Source organism: Peromyscus maniculatus, chromosome 5 (assembly GCF_049852395.1).
Source record: "Peromyscus maniculatus bairdii isolate BWxNUB_F1_BW_parent chromosome 5, HU_Pman_BW_mat_3.1, whole genome shotgun sequence".
NCBI classification, from domain to species: Eukaryota; Metazoa; Chordata; class Mammalia; order Rodentia; family Cricetidae; genus Peromyscus; species Peromyscus maniculatus.
The window spans coordinates 78,951,563-78,963,573 of record NC_134856.1 but is presented as its reverse complement, the minus strand read 5'-3'; the positions used below and the strand labels follow the sequence as shown (position 1 = coordinate 78,963,573).

General features: G+C 38.3%; 1 protein-coding gene across 3 annotated transcripts in view; it reads right to left on the bottom strand.

Annotated features, from left to right (window-relative positions):
- Window positions 1–12,011, bottom strand: part of Itga8 (integrin subunit alpha 8) — a 176,845-nt gene that overhangs the window by 141,246 nt on the left and 23,588 nt on the right. For all 3 annotated transcript variants that reach the window (XR_013051452.1, XM_006985924.4, XM_076572704.1), the window contains exon 3: window positions 2,234–2,334. Coding sequence is in view for 2 of the 3 variants with exons in the window: in XM_006985924.4 (XP_006985986.2) it covers window positions 2,234–2,334 (101 nt within the window). In the remaining variant the exon portion in view is untranslated. The remainder of the gene's footprint in view (window positions 1–2,233; window positions 2,335–12,011) is intronic.

The window sequence follows — 12,011 nt, the reverse complement described above, 5'->3', positions numbered from 1 at the left end:
AGAAATACAGCGTTGATGTAGGTTTCTCAGACAATGGCTTGATTTGAATTGCTAACCGGTGTAACTAAAGTTATAGGTAATTATGTTAAATTGTTAAGTAAACTAATTGGCTAATTTTTAATATTAATTCATTGGAAAATTGTAAAAACTATACATAAACAGAGGAATGATCCTATCCCACGGTAGAATTTTTAATTAAATAAAAAGTAAACTGACAAAAGGAAATTATTTCCTAAAAGCCTAATCTCACATTTTTCTATTCATTCCTTAAAAATGATTGGGCCTCTGTAACAGCAAATGACATTCAGACAGTGAATGAATTAACACTATGTCCTAAAATAACTCACCCCTTCCTTTGTCTGGTTGTTAATTTTTAAAAATGGCATTCAAGTCAACAGATTCATGCAGGTTTATAAATCTGTTTTGTGAATTGCCTTAGTTTATCACTGCTATGTAGGAGGGCTACCTCCTTATCATAGCAATTTTTACTAGTTCATATGTAATGGTTTTTATTCATGGAAAAACTGGAGGTCAAAAAGCACTGAAGATAAGAAGCAAGACTTCAAAGAGCACATGCTAATGACAGACACACATTTCTAAGGTATTGTGACCACTGGGAAGTAACCATATACCCTGGTTCTGCCTGTTTTGAAGAAATTTATTCTGATAAACTCCAGTGGCCACAGATAACCTTCATGATGGAGATGAACTACCCAGTCATTCCATAAATATATGTTCAATTCTAAAATGACAAAAATCCTGCAGATTATAAATAAAACATCCCATGATTATTTCCAGGTAAAACATCGAGCAGAAACTTTGAGAAGACTGCATACTATGCAAATCTTTACTCACACATTAAAGCCTTGCTTCGAATTTATTTAACTGCTAGCCATACTACACATGGAGCTTTGCATGTAAAATCTTCTTAATAAATAAATGTGTGTTGAATGAAATTAAATCCATGCCCTCTAGATAGAAGTTTAAGTACAGTTGTTTATCAGGTTATTATAAATTAGTTCTTACATCTTGGGTTTTATGGTATGTAATTTGTCATATCAGATACTTATTTGATGACTTACTTACATGTTCTAATTTTAGGGTTCTGGTGAAATCAAAAACATATTTGTTAAATTATGCCTTGTAATGCCATTTCAAGGAATATATTAGGGTGAAACGAGAGAACTGCCTTCAAATTAGCTTGCTTAATATCAGGAGTTTTACCAGCAAAAGTTAATTTAATAATAAAAAAGTGTGCTTCATTCATGGTATGATCTGGTTTCTTCTTCTTTTAGTTAATCTGTTTTATAAACCTTAGTATAAAAAATCTTGCAAATAAAATAAACATTACACACCAAAAGTAACCAGATCCAAAGTCTATACATCTCAATGAACAGCTAGAGTGGCCATTCTGAAGCTGTGGAACTTCATACTGGGTTTTACACTTTGAATATTTCATGTATTTTTAGGCACTTATCCACCACCAAAAATGAAAAATGTGTGGCAGAATTAGAACTAGAAAAACAAATAGATTTATATCCTCTTTCATGACCTGTGTTCAACAACTGCATTGAGTCATTTCACAAAAAAAAAAAATCCTTCAGATCTATTAAAAAGTCATTCATTTCTCAGTAGTTTAGACGCATAGAACTCTTTACAGCAATAAGAGAATAAAATCAAAGTCATAGATAGCATTTGAGAGCAGAGAGATCCCAACCTAAAAGTGGAATTGTTTACTTTAAAAATCTTTAATGAATTCAGAAACATTGGTCAGCTGGTAGTTTTTAAAAGTCTTACTATTAAGAAAACCTTTCCCTGTCTTCTAAAGAAGATCCCACAACAAATGAACATTTAAACAGCCCTAGAGTCATTTCCCTAGACCTATTTTTCTCTGGTTCAACTTTAAGTAGCCTTTTAAACTGATCTTGAACAATAAGGTGTTTACTCCCACAGGGTGTCACTTTTAATTTTCCACCTTTCCTAGTAATTTTTAAAGTGTTTGCAAATATCTGGAATTATAGAGGGGGAAAGGGCTTTATTTCCTATAGCTTTGAGCACAATTTTAAAAAATGGCTTCTTTAATTCCAGTCATTGACTGTCTGGTTTTACACACCGTGTTCTTTAAGCAGCCAGGTAGTCTATCAGCACATCCCTCCAGAAAAGGGTTTGTGTAAACCAGGCATCAAACCGTGTGATGCGCACGGCAAACAGTTCCCCTACCATTCATACTTACCACGACTTTTCCTTTGTGCGCTCTCACTGTTGCTCCAAACCACTGGTTTGATTTAAACTCTATAGGTTCTTTGGTTCCGTTCACTCTGATTTTCCTGTTGTCTGACAAGAATGATGATGTGTTAAGTATGACAGTCAGTTAAAATTACAGCAATAAATTTATACATTGAGGCGCCACCAGAAGAATGAATGCCAATCTTTCTTAAACTTGTCTAAAAAGTTGGAGGAGGAGCAAATATTTCCAAGGGGCAGAAATACCCTGATATCAAAGCCAAACAAAGACCCTACAAGAAAAGAAACCCATGCCACCATTTCATATGTGTACACAATCATTGCCATTGTTCAGCATTCTGTCATGTTAGAAACTCTCAATTATTAGGGATGGCAGGAAGAACCCAACAGAGGCCATATATCACATGTTCGTATCACACTCCACAGTGTAAAGTTAAAACTGTACATCTAGGATAAGAAAGAAAAAAGGACACCCACTCCTTTAGTTTATTTATGTGTGTGTTGTGTGTCCATGCTTGTCTATATGTGCACATGTGAACAGTGTCCACAGAGGCTGGAGGAGGGCATCAGAACCCCTGGAACTGGAGTTATAAGCAGTTGTGAGCTTCCCCATGTAGGTGCTGTAAACTGAACCCGGGTCCTCTGCAAAAGGAGAAAGTGCTTTTAACTCCTGAGCCATCTCCAAAGACCCCACCCTGTCCACCTACATTCAAGCAAAATATTGGAAATATATATAGGTATAAGACAAGAAAAAGAAAGAAAAGGCATCTAAATCAGAAAGGAAGTAAAATAATTCTCTATGCAGATAAGATGGTCTTATATGTGGAAAACACTAAGTGCTCCAGGAAAAAAGAATAAAATTTTGAGCCAGGCAGTGGTGATGCACACTTTTAATCCCAGCATTCAGGAGGCAGAGTAAGACAGATCTCGGTGAGTTTCAGGCCAGCCTGGTCTACAAAGCAAGTTCCAGGACAGTCAGCATTGTAACACACAGAAACTCTGTCTCTAAAAACAAACAAAAAAAATTATAAAATTGCAGGATACAAAATTAGCAAAGAAATTAAGAGTACTTGTTCTGAATATGTAAAGCCCTGATTTATATTATAGCTACACACACACACACACACACACACACACACACACACACACACACACACAAGAAAGAAAGGAATCAGAACTGGCAATGGTCCACAAACTTATAATCCAGTCTTGATGGAAGCTGAAGCCGGAGAATTTGAGGAAACCTATGCTACATAGAACTTTAAAACCCAACTTGGGCTGTGTAGGGAGACTCTTGACACCTACAAAAATATCAGTAATATTATTACATACTAAAGAACTATCTGTGAATGAATTAAAGGAAACAATCAAACACAATAGTTTTAAAATTTCTGTAAAAAATTTGTAGAAAAGTAAAACATTATATGTCAAAACCATAAAATATTGATGAAAGAAACTGATGAAGACAAAAAAATCAGTGGAAAAGATAGCCCAGGTTCCTGGGTTGGAAAAATTTCTACTGTTAAAGTGACCATGACACCCAACATGATTACAGACTTGATGCAATCCCTGTAAGAACTCTAATGAGTTTCTGCACAGAAAGAAAAATTCATAATGAATAACAAAGATCCCACATAGCCAAAGCAATCATAAACAAAATGGACAAACCTAGAGACATTGCTCTACTTGACTTTAAAATGCAATATACTGAATAATTATAGAAATCAAAATAGCATCATACTGGCATTTAAAACAGGCACAAGAGCCAGTGAAACAGGATAGAGAGTGCAGAGATAAACTCACACATTTTCAGTTTATCTAGCTGACTTTCAACAAAGGTATTAAGAACATACAACAGAGAGTAGATGGCTTCTCAACAAATGGTTGAAACAACTAGATATCCACATGCAGAAGAAAGAAACTGGGCCCCATCTCATACAAACCCACATACAAAATCCACTCAAAATGGATTACAACTGTAAACTACTAGGAGAATATAGAGGGAAAAGTTTATGGCATTTCTTTGGACATGACCCCAATGGCACAAGCAGCAAAGCACAAATAGACAATGGAATTGTATCAAAGTACAGTGAAGAGACCATCTGTGATGTTGAAGAAAATATTCACAAACCATACATCTGATAAGGGAATAACTCAACTGTTTAATAAATTCAAACAACTCAATAGCAAGGGAGCAATAACACCAATTAAAAACTGAACAAAGGACCTGAACAAGGATTTCTCAAAAGGAGATACCAAAATGACAAAGAGGTAAATGAAAATGTGCTCAGTATACTAGTCATCAGGGAAACAAAAATTCATGCCACAACGAGATATCAACTTTATTACTAAAGGGACTAGGGAAAATTCTGGTGAGAACGTGAGAAAAGAAACCTTTATACCAGCTGGGTATGGATATACACTGGTCCACCTGCCATGGAAAATAATATGCAAGGTTTTTTGAAAATTGAAAACAGAACTACCACATGATCCAGAAGCCCCCTCTTCCAATGTCCATATCTCCCCCCAAAAGGAGTATGTTTACAAGCTAGCCTTACTCCATGTTCATGGTGGCATAACTCACAATAGCCAAGATATGGGGTCCTCTTTAGTGTGCACCAGTAGATGAAGGAATAAGAAATGTGATTCAAAACCACAGCAGATTATTTGACCTGATAAAAGAAGAAAATCCTATTATTTGCAACAATGGGTGAATCTGTAGTATATTATGTCAGTCAGACACACACACACACACACACACACACACACACACACACACACACACACACACAGTGCATGAGCACAACTGTGGTTGGGATATAAAGAAACCAAACAGCCGGGCGGTGGTGGCGCACGCCTTTAATCCCAGCACTTGGGAGGCAGAGCCAGGCGGATCTCTGTGAGTTCAAGGCCAGCCTGGGCTACCAAGTGAGTTCCAGGAAAGGCGCAAAGCTACACAGAGAAACCCTGTCTCAAAAAACCAAAAAAAAAAAAAGAAACCAAACATACAGAAGCACATGGTACGTGGTGTTAGAGGGTGCTGTGGAGGCGTGGTCAAAAGGTGACAAGTTGTAGCTAGGAGGCATACATTCTGAAGCTTTATCACACAGTATGTCACCAATAGTTTTCAATGATTTAGTATATACTGGGGATTCTAAGAGAGTAGATTGTTATTATCAATAGAAAAAATGTGAATGATATTAGGTGACTGTTGTTTGAATGAGAAACGACCTTCATCGGCTCACATATTTGAGCGCTTGGTTCCAAGGTGGTGGCCCTGTTTGGGGAGGTTATAGTAACCTGGAGAAGGACGGTCACTGGCGGAAGGCTTTGAGGATTGATAGCCTACTCCCAGCCCCACCCCCACCCCACCCCCGATCCCTATGTATAGATGAAACCCAATCAGTCAATTTATTGCTCTTGCTCTCCTACAGACCCCATCATGATAGGCTCTGCTCTTCTGGAAGCATGAGCCAAAACAAACTATCTTCCCCAAGTTGTTTTTTGTTATAGTCTTTTATCACAGCAACATACAAGTAAGTAATACACTGATAGATACATTAAGTAGTTTGATTTAGATTTTCTACAGTATATATATATATACTAAAGTATCACATTATATACTATATATGTGTGTGTGTACTTCTACTTGTCAATTTAAATATATTTGAAAACTAGTTTTAATACACTGTGGAAATGTCTCTTTAAGTCTAAGCTACAAGATAACCGGTTTGAAGGCTGGGAATATGGCTCAGTTGTAGAGCGCTTGCTTAGCATGCATCGGTTCTAGTTCCCCAGCTCTGAAAAGAAAAGTAGCTTGCATGAGGGTGGCTTTCATCATGAAAACATGTATAAGACATCCGACAACCTAAAGGAAGCTTTCCCTTACCTTTCACATCGCAGAGATAACTAGTTTCCACATAACGTGGGCTCTGAGCATCTTGTACATGTAAGTTATTCCTGATAGGACATCAAATCACTGCCACTTCTTTGAAGAAAGCTAAATCTTTTTCAATAGTAAAACATGTAAGATTCTTCCTGTGAGGCTAGAGTGATTGCTCAGCTATTAAGAATGCTTGCTATCCACCCAGAAAACAAGAAGCCAGTTTCCAGCACCCATGGACCACTCACAACCAACTACCTATAACTTCAGTTTCAGGGGATCCAATATTGTCTTCTGGACTTCTCGGGCACTCATGAACACAGGTGGTACACACCCACACAGAAACACAAATACATCACGTAATAAAAATAAATCTTTAAAACACCCTTCTTCCTGGCCAGATGGGTACCAAGTGTTTCAGCATGCATCAGAAACCAGCATGAAGGGACACTCAGGGTTGACTTTTAACTGAGGAGCATGTGTTCATACTACCACTGAAGGTAATGTCCCAGCACCGTTTTCCACCCCTTTTGCAGATCTCAGCCTGACAGAGGCTAGATAAGAAGAAACTCAGCCCAAGTGTAACACACTTCAGGTCCTAATCAAAAGCAGCAATCATTCCTTTCACCCTTGGCTCCTAGTCAGCTGACTTGCCACGTGACTTCATCTGCCCACTTCAAGACACTCTATAGTAATAGCTAAGGAATTCCTAAGGACATTTGTCCTAAACCATCTTATCTGCATGTGTTTCCTCTCATACAGATTTTTATTTTTCTTCCTTGCCTCTCAAATAAATAAGTTACAAAATGAAGTTTTAAGTCCTATTAGGTAAAGCCAAAATAAACACCTAATTAAGACTTCAGCCGAATTTACTTATGACTACAGACATTTTTTAAAAGAATAATGTATTCAATCTGAATCTAAAATTTACATTGTGACATGTTAGTAGAAAATCATGAATTTCCTTTTCAAAAATCTTAGCTTTGATGTTTCTGGAGTTTTTTTTTTTTTTTTAAGAGACAAGTTCTGGAAATTTTCACCCACATGCACACAACTGGCAAAGAATTACAGCATCTTGCAGCTTAAAGCCTGAAATGGAATTCATAAACACTGCCGTTTATGTCTAGGCAGTATGGGTGACCAAAAACGCAAAGCCAAGGGATCTTGCCTCCACTAACTGAGTGCTCTTGGCTGATTTCTTCAACCTTTGGGAGTTCTCAATCCTTTTGTTTGAGGCTGATCTGCCACTTTGCAGGTGATCAAAAGTCACCAAGATCATAAGCAGGAGTTGGCATGAAAGGTATTTATAAATTGAGAGTCACATTAAACAGAATCTTCTAGCAATCTGACCAAATGTCCATAATCCTTAAAAAAAAATCTAATTAGAAACTCAGAAAGTCAACCTACATCTAAAAACTGGAAAGGAACTCACAGACATACAAGCATAATAGGCTATTATTAGTGATTTGTGGGACTCCGGAATAAAATATGTGACACCTCACAAGGTTGTCAATGTGGCTTTGATTAAGCCTGGGGAGAGAGTACTGGAGCAGCTTTGAAATTTCTAACCTAGTAAAAAGTCAGGGAAGGGGACTGGCAACTCAAACATGTATAGTTAAAAGAGGAAAAGAGATCCCCAAAGGATTTAAGAGAATCAGGCTTCTGTAAGGAAGGAAGAAATTTATGAGGAAAATAATTTCACTTCCAAGCCTGGCTTTGTTTTGTGGGACTGAATGGTGTGAGTCTGTCTGGGTGGCTCCTAAGTAGTTTTTGGCTACTACAGGCTGAGCTGTATGATAACTTTACTAAGAGAGCAAACTATGGTTATTTGGGGAAACAAGCTTTTTCTAGTTGAAGAATACTAATGAATGAGTTTTGTTGATTCCATTTTCAACCCAAGCAATGTAATAGAGAAGATTCCTACTGCATCCGTCTCAATTTCTCCTAATCTGTTTTGATGTGGGTGTGTTATTCTTTCATTGATCCTGAACATCCACAAGTCATCTTTGAAAATTTCTGTTTGTGTCCACAAACTGATGGCAAGTCCCCATTGCAGAAGGTAACACCCATACAGCTCATTGATCATGGAAAGGCTGAGCTTGCGACTACATAGAACCTTCACCCCCATGTTTTAGTGCCTAAGACATGGAAAGGTACTCTGCAGGATACCAAAAGAGAAAAGTAAGCACCAACTCAACCACAAAACCTTTGATCTGCAATCTGTCCTATTTGCAAAATTAGCTAGGGTAATGGTGGCACAAACCATGTGTGAGTAACTAACTGTCTGATTGGACTTAAGCCCACTCCCTGGGATGGAAGCTGATGCTGCTTGGGTGACCAAGAACTAGAGTCTAGATAGCCTAGAGCCCTAGGATAAAACCAAATACAACAAAATGACTCCTTATAATATTCTACTACTCATTTTATTCAGCCATCATCCGAGAGGCTTCCTGCTGCAGCAGACATAGAGAACCACAGTCAAACATGGTGCAGAGAGAAAGACCTTGGAACACACAATTCTAAATGAGATGTATCCATAAAGTCTCTCCTCCCCACCCCCACCCCCGCGTCCCCAGAGCTCAGGGTATCCTATGCAAAAGGAAGCAGAAGGAGTTGGGGAGACAGAGGATGGAGGCCACCAGGAGAACAGGAACCTCCAAACCAACTGAGCAAAGCTCATATGGACTCACAGAGACTGAAGCAGCAATCACAAGGCCTACAGAGGTCTGCACCAGATCCTCTGAATATATACTATAGCTTTCAGTTTAGTACGTTTGTGGGGCTTCCAAATCTATAAATGAGTGGGTCTTTGATTCTTGTGCCTTCTCTTGTGCCTCTTTTATTTTTCTGTTGTCTTGTCTTGTCTAACTTCAATATTATAGTTTTCATTTTATCTTATTTTATTTTGTTTTAAAAAAAATCTGTTTGGGGCTGGTGATGTGGCTCAGTGGGAAAGGTACGACTCACAGAAACCTGAGGTTTTTTTCACTCAAGCCCTGGAATCAACATAAAGGAGGGACAAAGGAACTTATTGCACAGAGCTGTCCTCTTCCACTTGTGTGGCCATACACACCCATAATGTACACACACAATAATAACCCAATTTAAAATAGTTAAAGAAATAAAAATAAAAATTCTGTTTCACAAGGGAAAAAATAAATTTGATCAACAAATAGTCTAATGAACTGAACAGACAACTCTTGAAAGACAAAATAAAGATGGCCAATGAGCATTTGAAAACAAATTCTACATATTTAACCATGAAAGAAAAATCAAATTAAAACTGCACTGAGATTTCATGTCACACTAGCCAGATGGCTGTCATCAGGAAAACAGATGACAAATGCTGGCAAGAATGCAGGAGAAATGAAGCTCATGTACCCTCTTGGCAGGAATGTAAAATGGTGCAGCCACTATGGAAATCAGCTGCCAGTGATCCAGATATACCACTCCTGAATCTTTACTGAAAGGATTCTAAATCAGCATTTCACAGAGATGCTTGCACATCCATGTTTATAGCTGTCTTATTCACAGTAGCCAGGATAAGGGAAGTCTGGGTGTCCACCAACAGGTGAGTGGATAAGCAAAATGTGGCACATCTACACAGTGAGATCTTATTCACTTGGAATGTGAAATTATGTACTTTGCAGGGAAATGGGTGGAACTGGAGACTATCATACTAAGTGGGAAAAAAAGAGGAAAAGAGAGATGAATATCATATTTTTTTTCTCCTATGAGTAATCTAGACTTAAGAATAAATACATTTATTTATATTATACATACATATGGAAGTAGAAATAGGTTTCTAAAAAGGGAGAAAGAGAGTGGAGGCAAGAACAGTAATGAGGGAGAAGAAAGACATATATCACACATTTTGTTCCATTGTGAAATATCATGTTAAATATGCATGCGAACATATATGACATGAAAGCAGGAGTATTTGGGGAATAGAAGGGGACCAGTGAGAATATCCAGAAGGGAGGATGATGATGATTAGACAATTTTGAATAAGGTTTGCTGTGGGATAATGCTCTTGTACACTGCAAAGATTTGTCACTTGAATTGGTTTAATAAAATGCTGATGGGCTGGAACCCAGGCAGGAAGTAGGGGTGGGGCGGCCAGATTAGGAGAATTCTGAGAAGAGGAAGGGGAGAGTCAGAAGCCACCAGCCAGACCCAGAGGAAGCAAGATGAGAATGCTGGCTAAATATAGATAAAAATTATGTATTAATTTAAGTGTAAAATCTAGTTAGTAACAAGCCTGAGCTATTGGCTGAACATTTATAAGTAATATGAAGCCTCCAAGTCAATCAATTATTTGGGAAGTGGCTGCTGGGTATTTGGAAACAGGCAGGCAGGAGAGAAAGCCTCTGCCTACAAAGGTACAATAATATAAGCATGAAAATGATGTAATGAAATCCACAATTTTGTTCACTAAATTTTTTAAAGGTTCTATTTAGGAATATATAGAGATATATACATGTGTGTAACACCAATTGGTGGAAAAGGGGCCATAAATTTGAAGGAGAGAGGGGAGAGGGACAGGAAAGGGTTAGAGGAAGGAAAGGGAAGGGAGAAATGTTGTAATTCAATGACAATCTCAAAAATTATAATTTTTCTGGTTTTAGTTTGAACCCAGAGAAATAATCATATTGTCCTTCTGCTTGGTAGGCTGAGGCAGGAGGACCAAAAGTTTGAAGAGTGCCTGGACTATAGAATGAGGTGAAGGCCAGCCTGGGCAACTTAGTGAGACTTTCTCAAAATAAAAAGTAGAGAGAAAGCTGAGAGTAGAATTCATTGGTAGAGCCTTTGCCTAGCTTATGTGAGGCTCAGGGGTCAACCTCCACTGCAACACAAACACAAAATCCAACCATTGCAATTTCACAAAATTCAGTTAAATAACACATTTGGTGAGCGCTGAAAGTGGTCTCTCCTAATTCCTCATCTTCCTCTTCAGAACAAGATTCTTTCACACCAATTAGCACAGGCCTGGGTGAAATTCTATCTACCACATACTGGTGCTCAACGAGCCTTCCATACATGGACCATGGCTTTGATTTCATTGATCTGACCTTTACTGAGAAGTAGCCCCAGGTGATAGCTCTCAATAACCATCACTATTTCTACTCTTCTAGTCTCGCCTTTTTATAGCAGGAACTAAACCCAGGAAAACACATTTCTTGGACTTTCTTATGAACATGAATCAGGATGAACAAGAGAGGGAAACAGGGAGCGTGTTACTTTCTGGTGGCACCTGCAGGCAGATTCATGGGGTTCAGTGGTGGCAGATGTGATGCTTGGTCAGCCCAGCCACTCCCAGATGTCCTGACATCCATGTCTTTGGTATACTTCAGTCAGCTGAGATCATGTTCTATGATCCCCACACTTCTAGATCCCTTGATCCACGGAAGCTGCTCTCTTTCCCAGGGCTTCCAAGTCTCTCGGCTGCTGTATTAATTTTTTCCCTAATTGTCACAGGCAATGTGGGCTCTATTTTCCTACCCATATCCAAACCCAACCCCTAACTGCTGCACTAATGACAAGACAGAGCATTTAGGGCAGGCTTCATGTCCGCTGGGGTGGAAGGAAAGTATCTGATCACCTCAGGTGATCACCAGAGCATTGCCTACTCCACACACTGAAAATGACCATTCCATCTTAATAACTTTCTAACAGATTATAAATGACAGGTAAAACAAAGTCCAAAGACAGGAAACACTTTTCAAGTGACTACATGCAATTTAAAGTTTTCTAAGTAGCAGGAGAATATTTACCAAGTTAATAAATAACAGAATTCCATGTGTTTTTTTAAGAGAAGCAAAAATATAATTAACATATAAAGGAACTCCCAAATCAACACACACACACACACACACACACACAC